Source organism: Polyergus mexicanus, unplaced genomic scaffold, assembly GCF_030449975.1.
Source record: "Polyergus mexicanus isolate NDT 795.1 unplaced genomic scaffold, iyPolMexi1.0 SCAF_9, whole genome shotgun sequence".
Lineage (NCBI taxonomy): Eukaryota > Metazoa > Arthropoda > Insecta > Hymenoptera > Formicidae > Polyergus > Polyergus mexicanus.
The window spans coordinates 8,690,404-8,718,107 of record NW_027223329.1 but is presented as its reverse complement, the minus strand read 5'-3'; the positions used below and the strand labels follow the sequence as shown (position 1 = coordinate 8,718,107).

General features: G+C 35.7%; 3 protein-coding genes, 1 long non-coding RNA gene and 2 other non-coding genes across 10 annotated transcripts; 1 reads left to right on the top strand and 5 right to left on the bottom strand.

Annotated features, from left to right (window-relative positions):
* Window positions 1–159: 159 nt before the first annotated feature.
* On the bottom strand, window positions 160–15,232 carry LOC138936590 (constitutive coactivator of PPAR-gamma-like protein 1 homolog). 5 transcript variants are annotated; one of them, XM_070302124.1, is made up of 16 exons: window positions 15,087–15,231; window positions 13,840–14,313; window positions 13,485–13,657; window positions 13,285–13,398; window positions 12,957–13,103; window positions 12,493–12,862; window positions 11,948–12,205; window positions 11,469–11,849; window positions 11,243–11,381; window positions 10,970–11,095; window positions 10,732–10,849; window positions 10,347–10,647; window positions 9,429–9,685; window positions 8,012–8,140; window positions 7,534–7,628; window positions 160–7,249 (listed from the first exon to the last, which is right to left on the bottom strand). In XM_070302124.1, exons 2-16 carry the CDS (start codon window positions 14,051–14,053, stop codon window positions 7,093–7,095), a joined length of 2,979 nt encoding a protein of 992 aa, XP_070158225.1. In that variant the 5' UTR covers window positions 14,054–14,313; window positions 15,087–15,231; the 3' UTR covers window positions 160–7,092. The 5 variants fall into 5 exon arrangements, 4 of the variants coding, with proteins under 4 accessions (XP_070158225.1, XP_070158227.1, XP_070158228.1 ...); XM_070302126.1 differs by lacking the exon at window positions 15,087–15,231 and adding an exon at window positions 14,676–14,914; XR_011447391.1 differs by having other exon boundaries at window positions 7,159–7,249; window positions 7,999–8,140.
* A 720-nt stretch (window positions 15,233–15,952) lies between these two features.
* On the bottom strand, window positions 15,953–19,605 carry Gp93 (heat shock protein 90 Gp93). Its single transcript, XM_070301480.1, has 4 exons — window positions 19,440–19,605; window positions 19,262–19,348; window positions 18,306–18,912; window positions 15,953–18,097 (listed from the first exon to the last, which is right to left on the bottom strand). The coding sequence occupies exons 1-4, from the start codon at window positions 19,483–19,485 to the stop codon at window positions 16,477–16,479; spliced, it is 2,361 nt and encodes a 786-aa protein (XP_070157581.1). The 5' UTR covers window positions 19,486–19,605; the 3' UTR covers window positions 15,953–16,476.
* A 793-nt stretch (window positions 19,606–20,398) lies between these two features.
* On the bottom strand, window positions 20,399–25,638 carry LOC138936512 (uncharacterized). The gene is made up of 3 exons (XR_011447380.1): window positions 25,359–25,638; window positions 23,226–25,187; window positions 20,399–22,397 (listed from the first exon to the last, which is right to left on the bottom strand). It is a non-coding gene; the product is annotated as an uncharacterized lncRNA (long non-coding RNA).
* On the top strand, window positions 22,006–26,183 carry LOC138936509 (calcyphosin-like protein). The gene is made up of 5 exons (XM_070301951.1): window positions 22,006–22,230; window positions 23,763–23,919; window positions 24,365–24,542; window positions 24,795–25,004; window positions 25,392–26,183. Exons 2-5 carry the CDS (start codon window positions 23,765–23,767, stop codon window positions 25,491–25,493), a joined length of 645 nt encoding a protein of 214 aa, XP_070158052.1. The 5' UTR covers window positions 22,006–22,230; window positions 23,763–23,764; the 3' UTR covers window positions 25,494–26,183.
* Window positions 26,184–27,122: 939 nt separating this feature from the next.
* Window positions 27,123–27,193, bottom strand: Trnag-gcc (transfer RNA glycine (anticodon GCC)). Its single transcript has one exon. It is a non-coding gene; the product is annotated as a tRNA-Gly (tRNA).
* A 404-nt stretch (window positions 27,194–27,597) lies between these two features.
* On the bottom strand, window positions 27,598–27,669 carry Trnad-guc (transfer RNA aspartic acid (anticodon GUC)). Its single transcript has one exon. It is a non-coding gene; the product is annotated as a tRNA-Asp (tRNA).
* Window positions 27,670–27,704: the final 35 nt, after the last annotated feature.

Below are 27,704 nucleotides of genomic sequence, written 5' to 3'. Positions count from 1 at the left end.
AAGCTTGATAAAGTTCTCTCGTCGTCGTTTCCAATTAAACGTACATCATTTACGAACTTGAAAAAGATAAAACGGAAATGCGCTGTAAGCGACCAAAAATTAGGATAATTGTGAAGAATACAGAAGGACGCTCTTATTATGGAAAGCATTCGGTAAATAAAATATTTGCTCAGAATCCAATTTTTTATACCCTTTTTAATTGTATTCAAGACATGACAACACGTTTTTCAATAAATCATTAAACTTCCGAAAATGTCAGCCAACCATATCCGAGAACTCTTTCCTCGCCCCTTACCCAACTACATTCTCCACTCTCGTGCCAAAAGCTTTCTTACAAAACTTCGATTGAAAGTTTGTCTTTTACAAAAGCCGCACATCACATGTCGCGCGCAAAGGCTTCTTCTTTATAAACTCAACGGATGACTTTCTACGAATCTTAAATACTTCTAATTTTCTGCGTGTGTATGAGTGTGTTGTGAGAGGTTTTGCGCTTATATAGAGAAGATATATAAATGAAGGGTTAAATATTACGCTCTTGACAAAGGAAGAAACTTAAATTTATCTGCTTCATTTTGGACCGACTACTCTGCTCTCTTTCTTCCCTTCGTCAAGAAAATTCTCGGCGATGTATTCCATCAGCAATGCATGCGATGCACGAGCACGTAGGAGATGATGGGAGCAAAGCATTCGTATCCTAATAATCAGATTTACACAGCGAGTATTAGTAATGCAATTTAAATATTTCTCTAAATCGTTACAACATTTATTAAAAGTGCGTTTCGAATTTTATACTTCGAATAATCATCGGTATATATCGTTTTTTTTTGCCTTTTTTTTCTCTTTGCGATAATATTATAGTTTCTTTTGCCATTACATTTATATTAATTATTTATCTCTGCTACTTTCCGAATATGTGTATCCGTTTTTTTAGAAGTAGTTTAAACGTGTGTGACTCTTTAGAGTTTTACGATAATCTTTTTTTTTGTCTTTTTTTTTCTCGGTTGCCTCGTGTTCTCGCCAGCACTGATTCTCTTTATTTTTTCTCTCTCATCGCTCCTTTAAATCATGTAATACGAGTTGCGCACGAATAATAGATTATATTCGAAAACATTTTTGCATACGCGATCTCTCATCCTCCTCTCGAACTAGCGAAAGCGTAGAATCAGCTCTGCTCGACACTAGACATGAATGGGGCATACATGTTACAACAGTAAGTGTTTACAATGGTATTGATAATCCAACAAGAGAATACATCAATATGTGTGGTTGCGTTTATATAAATGCGAGGGACCGCGAATGGGTCGGAGCTATGGTGTGCGATGGACGATATTGTATATCTCACGGGGATGGTCTACGAATTTATCTTGACTTCTCTCCCCATAGCTTTAATCGATTATCATTACAATCACGTATTTATATAGTGGATTCATCTCATCGCGCAAATGGAGATTGCGCGGTTCTACAAACACACATATATATATTTATGCAATTTTACATTTTTTTCGCTCATTGCAAAGATACGTTCCATCTTTCTCTGATATTCACTCGGTAATAGCGTCGAATCTGAAACGTGCTTGAAAAAAAGTGATTCGAGACGATTTGCCACCATTGGACCGACCCATCGAGGTGAAATTATATGATTATCGATAACAGTTTAGCGCATGTTTAATAATTTTCGGATCAACGAACGATTCTCATCCTTCTCTCTCTCTCTCTTTCTCTCTTTCTTCTTTTCGCAAACCGGAAACGACATTCCGGATATTCTAGTTAAAAGATACCGAAAGGCGTTTTCTCTCCCCTCGCAACAAATACACCCATACATGTGGTGTACGCCTCTTTCTCATCCCCCGTTACCATATTTTTCTCTTTCTTTCTTTCTTTTAAATATTTAAGGAAGAGAAAGTAAAAACGAAAATATATAAATGTATTAATGATTATCAAACATACATGTTACCGCGCGCGTTACGCGTGTGTAATCCTTTCCTTTTTCTCGGCTATGAAAAAAATAATAATAATAGCGGAATATACACACGTTATACGTTTAATATTTTAATAAGAATATACAAGGGGGTGTGTTTATGTGTGTGTGTGTACGTGTATGTATTATATGTTTCGGGGCCCACACGCGTTTTTCTTCAGCTACATCGATAAGTGTTTAATCTCTTTTTTTTTCTTTTTTTCTTTTTACTTTTTATTAATATTATATATTCATTGCGTGTTTGTTTCTATATTGTTATTTTAGTTTACATCTCGCGTATTACGTATGGCAAGCAAAACTACGTTAAGGAAAAAAAACTTAAAATTTATATAAATCGTGGCGCATATATAGCAACCTAGAAGACCTCTCCTCCGTTATATTATATCATCCTTGATATCGAATTGCTATGAAAGATCTCTGATTCTACTCATACATGGCTATAGCAAGAAGTTAAGAAATAAAAGACACACGAAAAATATGATACGCCTGTATCACGATGTGTGTACATCTATCAAAAAGCATATAGTGAAACGTAATATATATTTTTTTTCTTTTTTTTTGGGGGGGGGGGGAATCATTTAAAACAAATTATTGAAATTAAATGATCTCTCTTTTTTCAAATTTCTGCGAGACCTATGTTTCTATGAAGTATATAAAATAAAAAGAGAAGAATGGGATAACATATAGAAATATAATAAAGATTTTTTTCCGTCTGAGAAGAAAGGACATAATTATTCGGAAGTATATGCGTTTTAGAGCGTTAATTAATTAACGAGAGTCCTACAATCGGCTGTATATCATATAATATATTCTCTGTGCTTTCTCTAGAAAAAGTATAAGTGTCAAAATCAAAAATGAAACAGCCGTTTTTCCGTCATTCGAAAAGTCGAGCGCGTTATTTTTTTTTTTTTTTTTGTCAACAATAACGTTTCTCGAATAACAGACTCATTTCTCTTCATTGTTCAAGTATATAATAATCCGTCGCTCCCTCGAGAGTTAGTATTTTATACTCGGTGCACAATGTGAATTTTTCGTTATTAGTTATCTGTTCACAACACACACAATTGCATCTGAGAAGATCATTTATAGATTGTTACTTCATATATAAATACGATCATAGATTATTTGTAACTCTTTTACAACGGTAATGTCGGTATTATTATTATCATAGATGAGTTTGTTTCGTGGGCCCCGCTTCTCCTCCTCTATCTATCGCAATAACGAAAAGCACAGGCACGCTTTAAGTTGCGGACACATGCCTGTTTTTTTTTTAAATCTTTTTCTTTACGTCATTCGAGTTTCCGTATTTTCTGTTATATTCAATGTGGATTCTCGTTTTCTTTTCATTTTTCGCATTATACACGCTTCGCGTTTTACATTAAATTATTTCACGTTATCATCATCATTATTATTATTATTATTATTGAATATTATTCGTGTATCAGTGCAGCGGCAACTGATCACGTTGCGTTACATCGTTATTATTTGTGTCTTTACTCGTTTTATATCCGGTATTAGATATCAAGAGTTCGATTTCTCTCAGAAAGAAAATCACATCTATCTTTACGTAAAAGCGTAAAGTGACATTTTACTCTCAAATTCGTATTTTGTCAGATTCAAGAAAGTCGGCTTCTAGTACGTATTATATGTGTGTATGTTTTATGTGTGTGTGTGTGTGTGTGTGTGTGTGTATAAATGTATATATCGTTCGAGAACGAACGAATAATTGTCAATTTTCGAAATTTATTTTTTCGGAAAGGAATACTGTTTTTTTCTTTTTCTTTTCAGCGGTCGTACCTCGGTGCGTGTACTTTGCAAAGTAATCGCACGCTAATTGCGTTATGAGACTCAGATGATTTCGAAATCATATTACATATGTATCACGTGAAACATATTGGTTTACAAACGCATACGCCAATTTCGATAGAAACTGCGTTAGAAGCGAACGCTGACGTTGATCTCGCATCGCGTAAAATGGTCAAATTTCCACACATGCTCGGCGCACATTGAAGCTGACATTATTAGTTATATATAATTCATCTCTGTATTCATATATGTATATATGCGTGTGTATATATATATAATCTTTCTCTCTCTTTCCCTGTCCCTACAAGCAACTCGGAAAACTGAGAGCTCCGGAAATATAGGAAAACGTGGGACTCGATTCTTTTTCCTTTTCGGCAAAATTTATCCACGGATGTCATTTCCTTAACATGCCATCTAAAGCACTTTCGTATTTCTCTTTCTTTCTCTTTCTCTCTCCCATAGGATCTTACTTATTTAACTACTCTCAGGCTCGTTAACTGTCATTTTACTCAAATTATATAAAGTTTCTCACAGTGTCCTAATGCATTTTACGCAATAACAAATCTACAAAAATATAACATTTTATCTTATCATTTCATTATATTACCTCAATAAATGGTTTTCTCTTTTTTTACTCGCTTTAATTACCTTCGCCCACATGTCTTGGACATGTGTTTTTATCTCATCTCTTCGGTGCTTATTTTAATAATCGTGTTCTGTCGTGCTGTCTTGTTATTTTGTTGTTATATATCTTTTCTACTGATAAAAGAAAACCCTTTCATTTTCTCTTTCTCTCTCTCTCTTTCTCTTAAATTCCGATGATCTTTGGTAGAAAGTCTTTTAGACTATTCTACACATAAATAGTATATTTTTTAACACAATCGCTTCCTATTCTCCGATGCGTGATAAGCACACACGCACCTGGATTCTGTATGTACATCATATATATCAATCACACTGTGTCACTTCTAAAAAGTAACTGTTCATATGTACAATTAAAGGAGGAACATTTCTTGAAATATGCTACACTAGACGTGCGCGCACGAAAATATTTGTATTTTTTCAAACATAATACATAAAATTAATCCTCTCTTTTTTCTAAATCTTTTATTTAATACTTAATCTATGACGACAATAACACGTTTTTAATGTATTATCAATTTTTTTTCAAACTTAAACATCAAAATTTCAACAAACGAGTGTATTGCGAGAAGTCCTGCGATAGAAAAATTAAACTAATATATGTTCCAATTAAATATGTGTTCATATAAATGATTTAGAATCAACAACTTATATTTCTCGCGTATTTAGCCATAATGTAGCATATTTTCTAAACAATATGAGGCATACCGTAAGGGGGGATCGCTCTTCTCAACAAACATTTTTTTATATTTAAGATAAGCCCTTACGATAAGCCTCAAGTCTGCTCTCAAGATAGAAACGCTATCGTATCTAAACCACAAATTTCGTCTGAAATACATTCATTCGTACAATCTTTCATCGCAAATAAATATATGATCTAGGTTGCATACATGCGTATACACACGTATGTAACGTGCGTTCGTAACGGCATAACACGTTTATATACATCATTATCGTGGCTTCTTTCATTTTCTCTTTCTCTCTCTCTTTTTCTTTCTTATTTTGACATGCGTGCTTTAATATGCACCATTTCTTTCATGTACTCGTAAGTACAATACATTCATGCATCATACACAGGCACAACTTACGTATAATATACTGCATATGCATGGGAATCTTTTCTAATCTAAATAATATGTATATATATATATATATCAATATATATTTTACCTATATGAAAAGCATCAGTCTCCATGTGCTAATGATTATCTCAGTACTCCATCTAACATCGTTCTTATCTACAAAAGTCAGTAATCGTGTAATGTGTACAGCATGTGTATATATGTGTAATCTGTGTACGCGTATATCTACTTTCTTCGTCGATCAGATTGGACTACTGAGACATGTCACAGCGAGCATTTCATATAATACCGGAAAATATATATTTTCGTGTAAAAAAAATAATTCTTAAGAATTAAATACTTATAGCAGCTGACGATTTGTGTTCTTTGAGTAGTAAAATTAGCGCACGCGTAATCAGTCGAGTATAATGCGAGCAAAATTAGCTCGTTTTTCTTCCTTTTTTGTTTTAGTACAAGCACGATTTTTTTCTTTTCCTCTCATTTCTCTCTTTCTATCTTATACAGAATAGTACGTTTGGCAGTGAGGTCATCATGTCAAAAATGGGTAAAATCTTTACACTGTGTGTCGCAGACTATCGAGACACCATTTAAGTAAAGATCTCTCGTCTCTTATTAATATTTCAATATTTTTGGACCCATTCGAGCTTTTGTGCAAGTAACACTAAAGAAACAGACAGCTTTTAAATGATGCCATCAATGCTTCGAAAATCCCTTTCGTCTGAGAAATACTTATTAACGAATTAAATGCATAATTTTTAATTTTGAAAAATTGAAACTTTATAATATATGTATATCTAATATTATATATATATATATATATCTTTTTTACAAAAAAATAACACATAATTGCAAGTAAGTATTGTGTAAATCATGACATTGTACAAATTTATTTGATAAACAATTCCTGATGATAATAGATTGTCTGAAAAATAAGATAATGCTTTTTTCACAATTATGTGTAAAGCTGGCGATATACTATGCATCAAGATATATATATAAAGCATTCATTTCATCATCAAATTTAATAAAATGTTATGTATTTGCATATTTTGATCTATAAATTAAGACTATAATTAAAATTGTCGCTTGATGCTGTTAAAAATAACAGTTCTTAAATATCAACAAATTTAATATACGAAATATAATTCTCTCTTGATGGAATATAATGATATAAATATATATATGTATAATTGCACATAAATATTTTTGTCAAATTGATAATGAAATGAATATTTATCAATAAACGCCAAAGTCGTAAATCGTGAACATAGATTGCGAGTCGAGGATCAATACTGATGAATCATGAATTTTCACAAACCATTACGAATTACGAATGACGAATACGCGCATAGTCTGACGTCAGCTTAATAATATATAGATCTTCCTGTATTTTTTCGATTACATTTTGATAATAATATTGTCAAGAATAAAAGATTTCCGCATAACAATTTCAGAAATGGATGTTTAAGTGTTACTAATGCACAATCGCTCATAGAACATATACATAGATTGTTAGCAGTCTTGAGTCATGGTCGGGAAGTAGTTACAATTTTCTGAGATTTTCTCTTTGTATGTCGATAGCATCTAGCTTTCCGCGGCGACCGGAGTGACCAGCGGTGCATCGCCTTGCCCCTTTTCCATTCCTTTACCACCATTTTCCACTGCGTCATCAAACTGACCTGGTACTGACAATGCATCCTTTGTCAATAATGCACGAGCTGCATCGTCACTTTCAATTTCGCTAAAATAGAGAATGTGATGCTGTAAAATACTGTAATGTAATGCTGTAAATAACATAATTATATAATGTAATTCTTTATATATAATTGGATTAATAAAATGTTAGGTATAATTAAGAAAATCGAGGAATGTATAAATATATATTATTAAGTTAAAAATGCCGAGTTTTGTGCAAAACTGAATGAGAAAATAAATGTCTCATGTTTGCATCATTGCATCAGGATGCGAAGATGAATCTTTAATTTTAAGATACGCGTTAGGCAGAGAGAAATTTAAGATATTTACTTATAATCTGTGATTTCATCGGCGATGGTACCACGGTTTCTGCCGTCTTTCTTTTCGGTAGTCTTCTTAATAGCAGTCTTCTTCTTGCCAGTTACCTAAAATATCGATAAACATCTAAATGCATTCATCCATAAAATAAAATGTTTTATTAGGACATATGCAGACGAACGCGGAAAAATAATAATTCATAAGGTTTTTTAATGGTATCTCAGTAATAACAGCAGATGTAAAAGAAAATTAAAATTCTTATTCATTCGCGTCTGATATTTCTTTCGCTTTATATATGTCCATAAAAGATTTCAGAAGTATCGCCTGAAGAAGTTATGTTTCGATCGCGAATGTTTGTTCGCGTAGCAAGTTATCAGTTGTACGCTAAATATTATCGATTTAAAAAAATGTCGCGAGCGAAAGGTCTTTCGAGTTTTCACGTTGCCCGACATATTCATCTCGCTTATATATACCTACAAGATCTTTTTACCTTCATTTGAGTCTTCTTTCCACGTCCAGCAATTGGGGCGCGATTGGTACCGCGTGTCTGAAAGGTCGGTCGATTTATCGGATTGAATCCACGGGGAAGACCGTATTTAAGCCCACCGATAGAAGTTATCTGCAACAAAATCGTGACCTAGATTGTGACACGCGCGAATTTTTTTGTATATGTTATTAAACATGCGAATGGAAAGGGAAAGAGAAAATTATGATCATATAAATTGTAATTCTTTTACAATTGGCGCAATTCATGTCACAGATAAGTGGTGGACTCTATTTGCGAGATATATATAGAATAAATTCATGATCTTCAATGTTCACATTTACATTCACACGAGTAATCAATAATTACAACACAATTTTCACTTTGTTGTATAACTTTTTTCTTATACAAAACTTGTATCTTTCTGTTAAACTCTTTTAAGCCTATGATTAATGATGATTTTAATAATAGCATTTATAAACTATCATATTTTTCATATTGATGGGAGAGTTTACAATATAATATTGAATAATTAAATTATAATTATATACATAAAGCTAGTAAATTATAAATTAACAATTAATAAAAAGAAATATTTACAAGATAAATATGATATTTCTCGAATAAATAAGGAATTTTTTGGAAATAAATATATAATTTCATCTAACATATGATTCTCTCTTTATATATAATTATGTATAATTTATATAAATTATTTCGTACACACACATACATTGCTTGTGACTCAGCTATTACATACTTCACATTCAATCGAGCTATTCAAATAAAACTTAAAATAAGGAACACAAGTTAAAATATTCCGAATTAAAATATATAAACACCTTTATTTTATAACAGTGTCCATACTACATACAAAAAACATGCAAATGCGATAATACAAGATTGCAAAGCTATAAAAAGAAAATATCGTACAAATGTCAAAACACTTGCATTCATAAAACGTTCTAACGGAGTAAGGGAATAACATGCATAAAATTGCATAATATACGATAAATGTAATTATCCTTCATCGCTTAATATATAAATCCTCGGATACATATGGTTTATTTTTTTTTGTTTTTTTTTTGTTTTTTTGATTCATTTCCACCTGATCGAACGCGTCTATACATATAAAAATTATATATAAGTATATGTATAAAAACTACATAAAATGTATAATGTTACTAATTCTGCGTTAAATCGGTATTACGTGATGTCCCTCCTAAATGCACGTCGGCGACGTTAAATAGTGAAAGCGGATCGAGACTATTCAATATCTCGAACGTTCCCCTAAAATCTGTTGAGAATATCGTCATCGTGTGCTCCTTAGATTCCATATACACGCAACGATACGGAACCATATAGATTATGAAATCGCAAACACGCATATAGCCTATTGTATGCCAGCTCCATTATATCTTACCTGCGGTGGAATTCGTCCACGAGGATGTCCCTGCAATGGTTGCGGCATGGGTCGACCAGGCTGCCCATAATTCGGACCCCACTGGCCCACCACAACTCCAGCGATCTCTAACTGACCACCTCGCGATGGGATAGGACGTCGCATCAGACCGCGTTGAGGCTGCATTGTCCCGTTGCCACGGCCACCACGCATCAAACCTTCGTTGATGGTCGGACAACCAGCAGGTAGAATATTCGAAGGAACTGATACACGAATACCTGTGACGATAAAAAGCAAAATCATTATATGTGTAAATGAGTCGATAATATATTATATTATACAGGATGTATTATAAGCAGAAAAATTACATAAGATGCTATATATATATATATATAATTATTAAATAGAATTAATATTATGCGTCTGTTTTATAGAAATTATTTTTCGATATGCACTTGATTAATTTTCATCATATATGTAAGAATAGACACGTATATAACAAATGTATTTTTTCCGTGCAACGTTTATTAATTTTTTGTATACTATCCGATCTTTTTTAAACACTAATTTTCTATATGAAAAATGCATTTGTTGACTTTGTTGCAGTTTTGAGATTCGCGAGCCCATATCGGGTAACTTCACGAAGCAATATTAGCTGCTTTATTTTACTTCCATTCGAAAACATCCTATTATAAAAGATCGTAGGATGCTAAGGAAACTGGAAGAGAGGGAGAGAAGCATTGAACTAAGTTAATTATTCGTCGGAAATCAAACAAGTGCTCCACCAACTCGGCTACGCGGGTTTTACTAACACTCTCTCCCTTGGTTATAATGTAATTTAACATCGCCATTGACTATATCGACCAAAATGCGAGTTAAAGGAAACGTAATATAAAGAATATAAAAGCATATAAAAGAATATAAAGAAACGTAACACACCTGGTGCAACAGGCAACGGCGGGCGGGCAAACATTGGGGTAATTCCCTCGAGTATCGCTTTCCTCATCCTTTCGACTTTAACTACGCGGTCAATATGGCCGCTGCAAAGCTCCAGTAAGTTCTTGGCAATAGTGGCACGAGCAAGCGTATGATGGAACAGTTTACCGTCGAAATAAAGCCAGGGACAGCACATTAACCATGGAATCGGTGCTCCACAAGCATCGTTCGCTAACAGCGCGGTCTCCACACCGGCCATGAACAAGGTAGCCAGTTGCACTCCGCGTGATGTTACTAATGGAAGCTATGTGCCACATGATACATTAAATGTTGATCTAATAAGATAATATCGAAATTAACAGTTGTAAAAATTACATGGTGATTTTACCTGCAGATCTTGTAGATACTGAGCATTCATAAGTTCTGGCGAGAAAGCTTGCGCGATGAAGGCATCCAATTCCTGACGGCGTAAAATTTTTATCTTGTCGGAAAAGGACATAATGTATCTGCAAAAGAAACAAAAGAAAGATTTATCAATTAAAGGAATTTAGATTAAAAAAAAAATATATATATATATATATATAATACAAATATAATAGATTAAAATAATTTTAATTGATATTTACCTCAAAACACAAGCCATGACTAACAGATGTTGCGGAACATATGAGGTATTTAATATAAGAGGAGTATCTGACCTCATGCAAGTTAGGAATCCCCTAAGTCTACGCCGCTTATCATCTATAACTGTGCTAAAGAACAGGAAATTTTGTCAGTTTACAGAAAATTTAAACAGATTAATTTACAACATATACTTATGTACAACATATATTTAAGTAACTAAATAATTAAAAATTATAAATTTATTTGATTTAATTGAATAGAGATAAATTGCTTACCCAAACCATAAACGTTGTATTGTAGGAACACCCCAACCGATCTGCTCCGCTTTTACCAATTCTGGAGTTTGATATGGGTTAGACTTGGACCATACCCATTCCTTTATTATCACTTCTGGGACTTCAACTTTCTCGCTGTCTAGTGAGTACAAATTCGCGCAGAATTAGGATGGATTTAATACAAAAAACAAATCTTCATAATATTAGCAAAATGTATGATACTTACCACCCTTTTCTTTACTCTTCGTAGCTAAATACATTCGATGATGAAGATTGAACAAAATCGCATACACCATTTGTCGGATTGGTCTGTAAATCACATGTATGGAAGGGAATTCGCGATGATTCTCATCCTCCAGAAGGACCGGCAATTTGACCTCGCCGGCAATAAGAATTTGATAGATGTACGGCGACATCAATCCTTTTTGGTGACGCTCCGAGGCGGTACGCATGACCTCCGGCGATGTGACGGGAATATTGGGCGTTTTGTCCGGCTGTTTCGCAGAATCGGCCGTGGCATGGGACGGTGACGTTGCGGAAGAACTGCTACTCGAACTCGATGAGCTTATCAAGAGATTGTGAGTACCGTTGACTGCGTGTCCATCACCTATTTTAAGTATTCCCAATGTTTAATTGTAGAGAATAAACCGCCGATAAAACGCCAAGCACACCATTGCATTTATAATATTCGTTTTGCCAACATACTTTGTTCCTCCTCCATGCGTATGGCGTCTCTATCAGAATCTCCATGACCCTGAAGTCCAGGTGGATCGATCACAATTTGCGGCGCTGCTTTGGCATTAGCGGTTGCCTGTTTGTACGCATTCAAACTTTCGCGTTCGCTCTCCAGAGTTTCGGATGCGAATCTCGATGTCTCCAAATTAGAATCTCCTTCCGAGGCTGACGGCGTATCTGACAGATTCGACTGGGCCTGTGAGCTCGACTTGGAATCTAGTTTATGAACTGGAAAAAAAAAAGAAAAAAAAAGATCAATATAGAAATATATTTATATTACAATATTATACCATAATATTGAGACTTTATAATACACACATGTTACTATACCATCTACTTTTATCTTTAGTTTTTATTTTCAATATATAATGAAACGCGTTCCGTTCCTTTAAAACATTTTATAATCGAAAAAAAATTTTTTCATTCTAAAGAAAGTTTTAGCAACGCAGAAATTATCTAGTTTCTTACAGACAATAATCGTACATTGAAAACTTTTCTTTTTCACATTATCTTACCTTTTGTTGGTTTCACAGGTTTATAGTGTAAAAATCCCTCTTTTGTTCCATTCAAATAGTACTGAACAGACTGTCTCAATTTAGAACACCTTGGATCGGAGATAGAACCAAAGACTTTTTGCGAAACTACATCCAACTCCATGGACGAAAGTTCCCTGACGAAGTTTGCAATCGTCTTGATCATCTGTTCGACGCTCGTCTTATTTAAAACATTGGTGCTAATATTGTGATTCTTGTAGAAATCGGCCAAATCGCTTTCAGTCAATATATAATTGCCAAGTAAAGCTGCTAATATACATAGCCTGTCGGATGGTATGTTGAGGGCTTTAGTGAATTCAGAGAGCATATATTCTTTTGTGTCAAGAGAACCCTATTGTAAAGAAAGAGAAATTTGTTATACACTGTAAATTAATGTTGTAAAAAATATAATATTGACTATTTTACATTATTAAAAGTATTTATACCTTGTATGTCAATTTCAATTGTTCAGACGAGAAGTATCGTGGAGGATCAAATGCAGCGTATTCCGCATCATCAGCTATCAGCCCATTGTAATTGTTTTCACGACAATACGCAATGACTTCCTGGTGATGGTCGTCCATGCTACATAACTGTCGAAATGTATTAATATCAGAGATTAAGAGATTTATCCAATTTTTAATAATTTTCGAACTTATTGTAAATACATAATATACATATTTTGTTATATTTTAATCCAAATTTGAGAAATGCATAATAAATAATTATAAACGCAAAACTATGATAAAAAAATATAGATGTTTGTCAACTTACAACTGTGACATTCAGATGCCTAAGAGCCATACGTAAACTTGTCCTTAAACATACAGGTGGAGTCCACCAGATTTTCGGCGGCGGCGTACCTTTCGTTGTTATGTGTTTCAGGACCTTGATATTTCAGTACATTATTTTCATAAATTTCAATCTACAATATATCCATTTTATTCGATAATGTAATTGCATGAGAAACTTACATTGTTAACTTTAGCACGCATTTGCAATTGATGTTGTACCCAATCCGCTCGCCGAAGAGGTTCAAAACATCCATTAAAGAATACAGCTATTTCTAGTCCTGACATCTCCATTGCTTGTATAAGAACTGCAAGAAACTGGAGCATGCGATTCCATTGTCCACCGCAAGCCCAATCTGCGAATTGTAAAGCCATATTGTGTTTTTCTTTATTTATTTATTTTTCTATTTTATAATTTAATAAAAATAAAATATAATCTGTTGATCAAAAACAGATAATCAATCCAAACATCACTGTATGTATATATATTAATTTATCTATAAAAATTTCTTACAAAATACATTATCTTATTATCTACCTGAGAAGAATCCACCGTATAATCGATCCAAGCAGCATTCTCCATCAAGAACTAGTCTCAATTTACCAAAGTTATGCAACTGTTGTCCCTTAATTACACGATTACGTTGTAACTTTTGCGCAAACACACGCGCAATTTTCAACAAATCTATAGGCACAGATCCTCCTTGCACACAATTGCTATCCAGGAAAGTTTGCAAGTCTTGAATGCCCATTTTTTCAATACTTCTGAGTTGCGCTCCGCAATCACGAATCTCCGCACTTTAATTTTTAATTATTATATTTTACACAAAGGTGTCGCTGTCTTCCTGGACCGTTTATCTCTGCGTTGCAAAACCAGCAATACGTTCCCTTTTTTTTTCTTTTACGTCGGTATGTTTTTTAAGTATATATATATATATATATATATGTGCGTGTGTGTGTTTGTTTGTTTTAATATCTGAAGAAACCTAATTCCAATTTCAAAAGCTTCAATCTGCAAAAAAGGAAAGAAAGCCAGCATGAACTTTACATCAACTTTATATCTTATCATCAACGTCAATACGATCTGTCAGTGTCACGAATTACTCCGATTCTTTCGCGCCCGTGCAAGCGCGCGTTGTCGATATTCTCGCCCAGGTATACGAAGGAAAAAAAAAAAAGGGAGAACAATCGAGGTTTGACTGTCCACAAGCGCCCCTTCGTCTCTTCCCCTCCTCTCCCTCCCCCCCCAACCCCTATACCGAAAAGGGAACAAGTCAAGAATTTCTCCAGCAGATCGAACGCGGAGTACGCGCCGACGAGGATAATCGAATCGTCGGAATCTCGAGGGATGTACGCGCGACCGACGCCATTTACTTTGTTTATACGCGGTGTCCGGGTGTCGGGATGGCGTGCGAATTCGACGTTTCTCCGTTCGACTGCCGGCTGATTCATGCGACCGGTCAACTAGGCCGCCTCGAACGAGACGGAGTTTTCGCCGAAACGGAAAATACGCGAAAATGTATCCTCAAGCGACCGGTGACTTATAGATATAGAGAGCGATTAGTTCTGATGGCCGATCCGTGTCCTAGCGGTCGGCGACCGTCGGTATCGGGTTAGGTGCAATCTGAAGAAGAGACTCTCTGCCACTCCCCCCCCTTCCCCGCTCCGCTCCCCCGCACCCCTGAAAGGACTCGACCGGGGCGTGCGTTCGCGCGGATTCGCGGCCACGAAACCGCATACGAGCGTATCCGCGCGTGCCGCTGCTAACATGACATCGTTACTTACGTTAAATTAGCGATAATCATCGTGGCCCCAAAGAAACACAAAACACACGGGCTTTCGGAGTTGGATGACGTCGAATCGAAAACGGAAATGACCACCCTGATCCCTGCTGCTGGTCCTCACAAGCGCGCACGACCGACGACCGCCCAGAGGCCACGCTATTGGCCAACCAGTGGCGTCTCCTCAACAATGGTGGCCGGAACTACGCGACGCGTCATTGTTTCAAAATTCGCCGGCATTGGCATATGTATGCATATGTAGGCATGGAACAATCACGGTACATATTTGTGTTGTATGCGTGTGTTTCGGGATTTTTCGAGAAATTATTAAAATCATCGATCTGCTCGAGATTATCCGAATGTTATTGATTAAATAGGATAAATGGTAGACGATTCTAGCGTGGATATTTTATTGCCGGTGACAATGGCATTTAATAATTTTTTTTAAAGTAATATATATATATATATATTTATGAATACAAAATACATTTCTTTTGGAAATTTCATCAACTAATGTAAATTTATGTAATCCTCGATCGAAATTGAAAATCTGTACTCGATTAAATTTTTTGATAAATATTAGATCTCTCGAAAAAATCCAAGGAATAATCATAACGTTGCTCTTTTAATAATAATATTATAGAAAAAATTTTATTATTTCTTTCATTCTTTTAAACATGTAAATACTTGGCATGTTTTATTTTTCGTTAGTGCGTTTAATGCTGTCTTTTTTTCTTCCACTAATTGCGATTGTAATTGTCAAATCGTAAATATTAACAATTATCTTTCACTGATTATTCTCAAGATCTTTATCCTCATCTCAGGATTTAAAGATGGATAAGATATACAAACTGTGATGTCGCATCAATATAGTATATAGATATATATCATTTTAATATAATTTGCATAATATCTCATGTACAAATACATTCATACATACATCACAAACACACCATACGTCAGTAACGCTCAGTCAGTGCTCTTTTCACGTTACTCTAAAAGTTTATGTATGGAAGATCAAATGAAAGTAATAAATTAAACCTCTTTAAAATATACAATTTTTCGTTGATATCGATGACAGAGATATGATTCAACAAAAACAAAACAAGTACGTATATCGCGATTAACGGCGTTTTGTATAAAAAAAAAAAATTAGATACATTACGTCTCTTGCGCGTTTTAACAACAATGATAGCTACGGAAATTTTTCAGGATATCAGATTGAATTAATGTACTTATCAAATGTTGTATATATCTGAATTGTTTATAGACTGGCGACGCGAAAGAGGTCGCATCCTCGAGGAAATTTGGGGTAACTATACATTGTATAGCTACATTTCTAAAATATTAAGTCTTTCAAATATCGCTTTCATATGTAGCGCTCTCAATTCTTATTACAATTCTTCGTGCAATTCGTTTTTCTCATCATCGGCATCGATGTTGTCCGACTTCTCCGTCTCGGCATCGTTGCTCGCCGTTTCCTCCTCCTGCGCCTCTTCCTCTTCAGGTACCTCGTCGAGGGAGATGCCAAGGCTCTTTCTCATCAGCTGCTCCACGCTGTCCGCGAAGCTAACGGTATCCCGTAGCATGTAGCCCGATCGCAGGGTTGCTGTACGGAACATCATCATCGCGGTGTCTTTCGCCGTCTGATCGGATATGTCAACCTCGATTCGGCGCAGCAGTTCTCTGATGAGCGGATGCCTCGGGTTGATTTCCAGAGTCTTCTTCTGGTTCAGGTAGTAGGCCTTCTGTGGGTCGTCAGCTTTTTGATGTGCATTCGAGATAGCCAGTCGCTCCATATTACCGGTCCAGCCAAACATGCTAGCGACCAGGACGCAAGGCGAGTCAGTTAGACGCTCAGATACTTGCACTATGTTGACGTAATGATCCTTTAGAAGGTCGGTAAGCCACTTGATCAAGGGTTCAAACGTTGTTTTAAGCTGCTCCATTCGTTCTTTTGCCTTCTCGCCCTCGTCGAGCGTGAATCCCTCCTTCGCCACGTTTTGGAACTTCTTACCTTCAAACTCGGGCAAACCCGAAATCGCGTACTCATCCACCGCCTCGGTCAGATACAATACCTCGTAGCCCTTCTTGCTCAGTCGCTCGACGAACGGTGATTTCTGCACCTCTTCCTCAGATGCCCCGGCGACATAATAGATGTATTGCTGATTGGGCTTCATGCGAGATACATAATCGGCTAGGAAAGTCAACTCTTTCTGCGTGGACGATTGGAACTGCAGAAGTTTGGACAGTCTCGCGCGATTCTGCGCGTCCTCGATCACGCCCAGCTTGATGTTTGTGCTGTACTCTTTCCAGAATTTCTGGAAATCCTCTTTGTCGAGCTTTTTAATCATGTCCAATACTTTTCTGATGAGTTTTTTCTTGATGACCTTGATCAACTTATGTTGTTGAAGGTTCTCACGCGAAACATTAAGCGGGAGATCGTCGCTATCCACAATACCACGAATGAAGGACAAGTAATTCGGCATCATGTCGGTGAATTTGTCAGTGATGAAGACACGTCTGACGTATAGCTTGATGTTATCGGACTTGGTGCCGTAACGATTGAAACTGTCGCTCGGTTGAACTTTCGGGATAAATAGAACAGACTTAAATGTGACCTCGCCCTCCGCGACAAAGTGTATCTTTGCCAAAGGTTCCTGATTGTCCTTGGTGAGTGTCTTATAAAACTCGTTGTATTCTTTTTCTTCGACCTCGTTTGGCTTCAATGTCCAGATTGGCTTCGAATCGTTCAACAATTTCCAGTCCCATACAGTCTTTTCCACCTTTTTAGGCTTCTTCTCATCTGTATCTTCTTCCACCTTTGCGTCATCTTCGTCGGTCTTGTCTTCATCCTCTTTGGATTTATCCTCCTCCACATCTTCTGCGTCGACTTGCATGACTTCGCTATTCCACAAATATATGGGGAAATTGATGAACTGCGAGTATTTCTTCACCAAGTTCTTTATCGTATCTGGTTCTAGGAAGTCCAATGCTTCTTCTTTCAAATGTAAGCTATAAAATAAAAGAATGGAATTATTTTCATGATATAAATAAAAATTGAAATTTGTGTATGTGTATATATATATATATATATATATATATATATATATATATATATATATATATATATCATGAGATGATATTATGTTCTTATTACAAAACTTTGAAATTTTACAATTTGTTTAAAGATGTGATCTTTCGAATAGATTGTACAACTTACCTTATAATCGTTCCTCTCTTTAAAGTATCTCCACGTGGATCTTCCACAATACTATAATTACTACTGTCAGACTCCCATATGTACTGCTTGTCATCATTGTGCTTGGTGGTAACAACAACGACATTCGCAACCAAATATGCAGAATAAAAGCCCACGCCAAACTGACCAATCATATCGTTCACATCCTGAGTGTTTGAAACATCTTGCATTTTTCCCAAGAATTCTGCCGTACCAGATTTTGCAATGGTTCCAAGGTTGTTCACTAGATCTTGCTTTGTCATGCCGATACCAGAATCCATTATATGCAATATTTTGTTTTCCTTGTCAGCTTTTATTCTGATAGCCAATTCATTGTTTGTATCCAGAACGTTCTTATCGGTAAGAGACAACAGTCTAATTTTGTCAAGTGCATCAGACGCATTTGAGATCAATTCCCTGAGGTAGATCTCTTTGTTGCGATAGAGAGAATTGATAATGAGTTTCATCATGCGATTGACCTCAGTCTGAAACGCAAATTTCTCAGACTTTTCCCTCAATTCCTTTATCTGAGCTGTATTTAAACCATCAATCTTTATCGCTTCTTCTTCTCTTTGTACCGTTTCATGATCTGCAATAAAATATAAATTCCTAATTCAAGTACAATCGTTTATTTATATTTTTATAAATAAGCTCTAGGGATAAAAAAAGTTAACTTGAAAAAAATTACTCCTATATATAAATAAAATAAATAACAGAATTTTTTACATCCTAATCTATTTAGATAGATCTTTCTGTGTTAAGTTAAACCATAGTAAATGTAAATTATATGTATCAGAGAGTTTGCAAGAGTTATGGAACAAAATTTATCACAATATTTGAATAATCGTTATCGTTAAACAAACTTCTCCCACCTGTTACAATATTTCTCGTGCAGAAAAAGGACAACATAAGAAATCAAACTATAAAGCAATGTATACCTGTTCGTGATGCCTCGCGGCTGGCGCCGAGATCGTTCTCCACGATACCGACATCTTCGTCGACTTCATCCTCGGCCCGAACGAATCCTAAAGGACAAATATAAACGCGTGTATAATCGTCGCGATTCTCCAACACGGAAACGAGAGAATTGATCTCATCGGTGTATTTCCGACTTACCCGCTAGCAGGAATAGTCCCGCGATGAGTATGAGAAATTTCTTCATCGAGTCGTCGCGACGTAAATCTTCAACGAGAGAAAAGGGAAAAGATTTTCTCAACGAACTCGGGAATTATTCCGACGCCTTGACGCTTCGCTGTTTTTTCACTGACTGTCGCGAAACTGTCGCGACGATGACGGGATATACGGGTCGTCGGCCAGGCGGTCAGCCAATCGCGATCGACCACGCAGCAAGCGCCAGCGAATGGCGAGCGTGCCGGGTGGCAGCTCCGTCCAAATGGCATCGTGCGATTGGTCCCCGTATCATCGCCCACGTCTCTTATTCCCGCTGTTCTAGAAGATTCATTTTATAGTGTCGGGAACGCCGAACGAATTATCGGAAATCGAATCATCGGCAATTCTATAGATAAATTTCCCTTCTTCCGTCCCCTTCGATTATAATTCGCATACGAAATGGTAGAGGTTGAAGTTATGTTGTCAATTTCCAAACACATGACTTTTGTTGCGAACTATCTACTCTGTATTATCGGTGTTTGCCATGTTTATCGCGATGTCAGAATGATATGAAATATATTCCGATTGTTGTAAAAAAAGCTATAAAATAATTAACAATGACAAATTATATATGATGAATGATTTCTGTCAATAAAATGTCGATGACAATAATTGATACGAAATATAAAGTTTAGTTCGGTAAAACAGATATGTCTTATTATCAACTGTCGCTAAGTAAAAAAGTTACTATGGTGATAAGAGAGGGGTCATATTTTCCTTGTTTACTTAACGATCATTTAGCACAAAAATATTTGATAAAATAGATGTCTTATTGATCTTTTGACTTTTATTTCGAAAGCCAGCATAGATGTGTGATAATATTATATCGAAGCTTTAATGTGATATTTATATTTTATACTTTTGATTTCTTTACAAAAAGAGCAGCGAAACTGTAAAAAAAAAAAAAAGATTCATCATCTTTGTCGCAAATCAGGGATCTATTGCCTGAGTATTATCCTATTTGAAAAAATTACCGTTATCTTCTTGCTTATAATCTATTATTTACAATCAGTATCCAGAGTTTATTTTGTCAATATTGCTCTCCTTCAAGAGATCGCTATATATATTTTAAAGTCTAGGAGCCGTGTCGTATTATGCGTCTCATTTTAACGTCAAACGTGACTCTGCTTGACCACGTGTATTATTGTTATTTCATCGTCATACTACAGGTTGCTAATTATCAGCCTACGATTGCGCGACAGTAAATGCAAATGCGAGGGTTCAAGAACGCGAAACGTGTAATGTACACATACGCTTGTATGTAAGAGCAACATTAAGCAACGCTATATTATCGCTACACTGTGTGCTCATCCGACTCTAGACAGAGCCGATCAAATATGTACGGTAATTTATCTACATCGCGGACACTCTGTTGTGTTCCGTTCGATCTGCGCGCAATCATTAATATTAAACTCTAATCACAGGTCAAGGTGACATTATCGCGCATTGCTGAAACGAGCAGCGAGATGACAATCTCGATAATGTATCGATACAATTGAATTTTGTCTAGAAATTTTTATCGCAATACAGAGTATCTCACACTATGAAATAATTAAGAATTCACTTTCCATTTTCCTTTTATATATTATAACAAATAATTATTTTCGTAATATCGAAAAAATCGCGCCCTCAAAATCTTGCATCGCATTTATTTACGAACGAGACTTCTCTGTTGGATTCTATTATTCATTGTCGAACAAATTAATATATACCTCCCTACGTCGTCTCATCTCTTTCTCCGATAGAAGAAGAGAACTGAAACACACTGCTCGTGAGAATATGCAAAACCGCGAGAACAATAACCGGATATACGAGCAGTTCGTTCGAGACTTACTTTGTTGCCATCGCAATTTATTGTTTAAGACAATTACGTAATTTGTCAACGCAATGTGCGACGAGGCGTTAAACGACGCTCCCTCGAACGAGCGCTCTAAAGATTCGCATATAGCAATGTCCCCCGATTAATGGAGCGAGAACGGCGCAAATGTATTATTAGTAGAATAGAAGAGAAAATATAGCCGAAAATAATTCTTAACAAACGAATAAAATAATAAATAATACGATAAATAAAATACAAATATAATTACAATACATCCTTCCCTAAAGGCCTACACATATTGATATACTTCTCCGAACATAGTTTGCCAATTATTTATATTCACGTCGTTATCCTCACAGATAATAAGATTTTAGATATAAAATGAATAAAAAACATATATATATAGAGCGATCGTTCAATGATCATCATATTTAAATCATTTTAAACCGGAGCGATCGACTATAAAATCGCGGCGATGAAATCCGACCAATTACTCCTCTTGACGACCCATCCGATCCGAGGGTTCTTCGGTTCCTCTCCAATCGTCCGTGCAAAAGACAATCACAATCGATCGATCGATCAATCAATCGGTCGATCACGCGTGCAATCGTCGAGGTTCGCGATGCGCGTGTGTTGTGACACGCCGGTCGTTATGGATACGTCGCGACGTCCAGGGGACCAGTGTATAGCCACTTCCCATACGTCGTCCAGGGTGTGTACGTAATGTATGTCGTCGTCGTCGTGTAGAATCCGCGACGATCCGCTATGCCGAAGAACCGCCACTCGCCTTCCGGTACTCTTGGAAAAGACGTCGCGTCACCGCTGCCGCCGAAGAGGAAGACCGACTCCGTCAGTTCCTACTTCTTCCCGTGAAGCCGTCTGCGTCTTCCGCTGCACACGCATTCTCCGGAAGCTGAGGTGAGTGATACCGCGCGGGAGTCGACACGCGACAGGAAGGTCTCCAACGATCATCTTCCCATTGCAAATTACACACATATATGCGAGCTATCCCGGTAAATTATCTTTCTATGCTCCCATAATCGCTTTGCGTGGACCATTCGTGAATAAGATTTTATCTGGCGTTTCTGAAAATATAGAGATAAAATATAAAAATATTCTGTTGTCTACCGTGGATTTTTTATCTTTATCATGATATTTCATGAAGCTAAACTCATTATTTTCGTTTTTTGATAAATTTCTTAATTTTAGAACAATGTGTGATTATTTTTGTGCTCAATTTCTTAAATTAAGAATTTTACAAAAAGTGCAGTTGATCAATCTGGCTTTTGAAAAATTTCGTTTTATTTTCCCTATTCCCGGATCAAACCGACTATTTTCGCCAATATTCAAAGCGTCGTTCGTTTGTAAAAATTTATTATCACGTTGACGACGACGACGTTTCGCTTACCAACAAAACGACAGGCAAATGAAACGCCAAGTCGATATTGTTGTAAGGTTTTTATACTTCGCATTATTTACAATTTACATCGTATAAAAACCTGGCTAATATTGTTTTATATACAGCCCTTGAAACTTAATGTTTTATCTAAACATAAGTATTGCTCATCATGATTTTCAAATTCTAAAAAAATTAAATTGTCTTATATTTCTGAAAATATATCACAGCGTCTAAATGGAAGGGATTTTCCAACAAATGTTGTATGTGTTATTTTTTTTAATAATTTAATTTTGCATTAATTTTATATAAATTAAATTTGAAGAATTATTCGAAACAATCATAATTGGTTAAATGTGTTTCTAATTTAATAAATTTAAGCGAGATATACGCTGTGGGTATAGATTTACTTATTCTCAGCACTCCGTGATTAAAAAGCGATTTGACCGGCAAAATGTTGGGCATCAACAAGGCTTTTATACGAAGGTTTCAGAATGGATAACGCAATTCTACATACAAGGGAGATGTTCCGTGAAATAATTAAAGACTAATTAACGATGAGAATGGCCACAATGCCGCACACATTAGGGATGGCCAATGACATCGGGGGTACGCAAATGTCGACGGCACAATATAAAATCTATAAAAAAAACTGGCATTATTGTCAACTTAGTGGTAGAAAGGTAGTTAATCAATAACCCAGTTTTCATCCATTTCTATCCGCACGATAGTAAATAAAAAAAGGTATCGCTATCGCTATCGCGTATATCATTATGAGTGCAGAATATTACACATGCATTTAATATTTCTCTTATCAATTCTGCGCGTTACATTACTGATAAACGATGTTTTATTGGAATATAATCAAGATTTTTTTTTTTTTATAATCTCTAAACTTCTCTTAAATTCGGTTTCATCTCGATTGATCGAGCACTAGCGACGTTATCTTCTGATGCCCATTTGGAGCGCGAATGCGGCTCTCTCTCCCTTTCTCTCCTCATGTCGTCACCTGACTCATACTCGTCACGTGAGCGAATGACGTTTCTCTTTCTAGCAATGTTCAGTCTGAGGCCCCAGAGTGCCACCACGAGACAGGAGCTTGAGATGATCAATAAGGCCCAACGGGCCATACAAATCACAACGGATCCTATTGAGAAGCTGCGTCTGCTCTGCCTGGCTAGAGGTGCCAACGGCATCCTCGGTCTGGGTAGGTAAGTCCAGAGAATACTTTTATTTACACTGTTATTAGCGAATGAGGTCGACGTCACGCAACTCCGACTTTCATCGATGCGTAATTCTGTGTGAAAACATCAACATTTCAGTTTATCTCTCTCTTTGAGACTGAATGCACATTCACATAGATATTTATATAAATGATTTATAATTGATGATTGATCGCAGAAAGAAGATTATAAAAAATGTTTCAAACCTATCGAGCTTATAATATTTGTCATGTATGATTAAAAATAAAAGGAGACAAGAATCGTTCGCGATTAAGATGATTTGACGTCACAAATACGTTCATTACGGATGATGATACGATTTTTGCTCGATTCACACGCATGAATCAACTCAATGTCGTCGTCCTCGACCTTTGTAATGATTGTCCCTGAATTTTATCCTGTCTCATTATGTATAATGTTTTTCTTTTCTTAGAGTATTCCGTCGTATGGATGAGGATGGCAATAAAAAACTAAATCTCGAGGAGTTCAAAACGGGTTTAAAGCAAACGGAGTTAGAAATAGGTGACGACGAGATTGATGAGATCTTTCAAAAATTTGACACCGACAAAGATGGAAATATTAGCGTCGACGAGTTTCTCGTCGGCATAAGAGTGAGTTTTCTTGTTTGATTTTCTTCTGAACGTTTATCTCGGAATTATTTTATTTATTGTATCTTTCGTTCCCGAGCAAAAATCGTACAATTACAATATGTATCCGTAGAAAGATATTTCACGTGTTAAAAAAACTGAATAATAAAAAAATATTTCGCTCAAACACAAAAATCGTATTTAAAGATTATGAATGTAAATAAAAAAAAAATATTACACATAAATTTTCGCTAATAAAATCGTTTCTCGCTTTAGCCACCGATGTCTCAAAGCAGGCGAAGTGTGACCGAGCAGGCGTTCAACAAATTGGACAAAACCGGCGATGGACGGATTACCACCGATGATCTCAAAGGGGTTTACAATGTCAAATGTCATCCACGTTACATTAGCGGTGAGGAAAGCGAGGAGAGCATTTTGAACAAGTTCCTCTCGAATTTTGAGCACGGCGGCAACGAAGACGGCATCGTGAGTATTTTGATGGCATTTCTCGTGCAAATTAAATTCTTTGGAAATTTCGCTAACAAGCGAAATGTCGTTCTAATAAAATCTGTTGATCCGTATAACTTCGTTCCGTAGAATTAACAGCGTATGGATTAGTTGAAAAGTACGAAGGGCTGATAAATAGCGGCGTATCATTTTATTCGGCATCTGTTCGCAAATAAAAGATTATGATGTAATTGTAAAAAGATATGCTATATATATTTTTTTTTTAATTGTAAAAGATTTCACTTTATCCAAATTCAATATACTGTATCACATATTTTTACCATTATTTTTATGCAAAATACATATTATTTATTTACGTTGTAAACAATTTACCTCGATCAACGTTGTTTTTTCTTTCGATTGCAGGTAACGGCAGAGGAATTCATGAATTATTACAGCGTTATCAGCGCGAGCATAGATCACGATGCGTACTTTGATCTGATGATACGCAACGCTTACAAGCTGTGATCTCTGTATTTCGTGAGATGACATGCTGATTTATGCGTCCGCCTGTTTGCTGTGCGAGTCAACAGCTACAACATCGCCATTCTAACAAAAAAATATGAATTAATATATTAGCCGCTACACGTTGCCAAGTGTGTCCTAGCTTATCATTAGACTCGCACGTATTTCTGCTAATTGCAATTTACAAGTATATTATTTACAATATTAATCGTTCGGTTGACCGGATGAAGCTAAAACGGCTACACGTACATAACTTATTAATCGTTATAATTTATTGTGACGTTCTCGATCGAGAAGAAGTAGCGCGCGTGACAAGAGACAGAGGAAGGAAGAAGAAATTTATCTTAAAAAGTTTGTTAAAAATTTATCTCCGCGGTTCTTTATTTTTTTCCTTGTCCAATTAAATAATATAAATTCAATTGTTCGACATTATTGGCGAACTGTCCAAAAATTTATTTAAATCAAAGAAAGATTTGTTCAGCCAATTCTTCGGCAGTCTCTTTTTCTTCTTCGACGTTTTATTAGTTAATTATAAACAAAAAAGTTGGTTACAGGGTCCAATTCCATGGCGCGAGTTGCGACGAATACAAGGTTGCGTACACATTTATTCCTTATATATTATTCTTTACGTATGTCCTCTATCTCTGTAATCGTTATGTTTATCCTTCTGCGAATAAATATCTAAATATATGATATGATTTATAAATATTTATTTTCACCTCTTGTATATCTAAACTTTCTGTACAGCTCGATATAATTCTGACGTATGTCTCCCTTTCTCTCTCTCTTTCTCTCTTTCTCTATCTCTCTCTTTCTCTCTCTCTCTCTCTCACACTCATGCTATTTTTGATAACGTCAGAAATCACAAGGATGAAAGAGGAAAAAATGCGTTGCGACTAATCGGTCGACGATTAATATGCAATCAGAGCATTCTCTAGGAGGGAAAAGCTTTTTTCATTCGTAATGATACATGATTTGACATAAATAACGAATGATCATCGTGCCAACAGAACATATATTGTAAAGCAACTCGCATAAATATGGGCGGAGCTGTAATTAATAACACAGATAAGCTCGGTTTTCCCGGTCTCTAAGGAATGAAAGTAAGTGATACTTTCGCAAAACTGGCTGCATCAACGTTCGTGAAATTCTGCGGTCTCAATTGTTTAATTACATCGAATGAAAAGTAATGTTCACATAATATTTATTATTCTTTGTTGCAAATAAAAATTTTTGTTGACGTAAAACGACAATGCAATTCTTCGTCGCGCGTCGCTTCCTATGACTAATATTTCTTGATTATCTCCCGACTACTTCCTATTTTGTTTCATTTGTATTCAAAGTCCGTATTACAAGTGATCTTTGTTACGTGTAATACAATACTCGATAAGCAATCGAAATCGCAGATTACAGTTACGTGATTAACGATTAGCCCCCTCGCGATAAAATATAATCTTACGCTTCGTCAAGATATCTTGCAAAAACTGTTTTCCCTCGCGGCAAAGATTTTCTATTTCCATGAGTTGATGATTAATGTTTATGAAAGAATACCGTTAAATTCGTATCGTATAATTGCACGAATGCAAAGCGAAAAAAAAAATAGATATATATATAAAATTAAAAAAATAAGATTGCATCGGCCGGGAATCGAACCCGGGCCGCCCGCGTGGCAGGCGAGCATTCTACCACTGAACCACCGATGCTCGAAAAACTTGTTACTTTAAAATCTATAAAAGGTAATAGCATGAACTAGATTTTCAAATTTTATAAATACTTTTTATAACATATATATATATATATATATATATATATATATATATATATATATATGTTATAAAAAGTATTTATAAAATTTGAAAATCTAGTATATATATATATATATATATCGAGTTTTTAATTTTATAACTATTCCAATTTATCACACATATAGGAAAAGTAACTTTGTTCCTGTTTCAAAACATGCATCTGAAATATTCGAGCATCTAGTCATAAAAGAGAGTACTATTTACATTAAAATTAAATATAAGAACAAAATTTTATAACGCGATTCTTTAGCAATTACATTTATATCACGCGATTACAATTTGTTAAGAAGAAAAAAAAAATCCTCCCCGGCGGGGAATCGAACCCCGGTCTCCCGCGTGACAGGCGGGGATACTGACCACTATACTACCGAGGACTTGACGATAGACTTACAAATTTTATGGTACATAT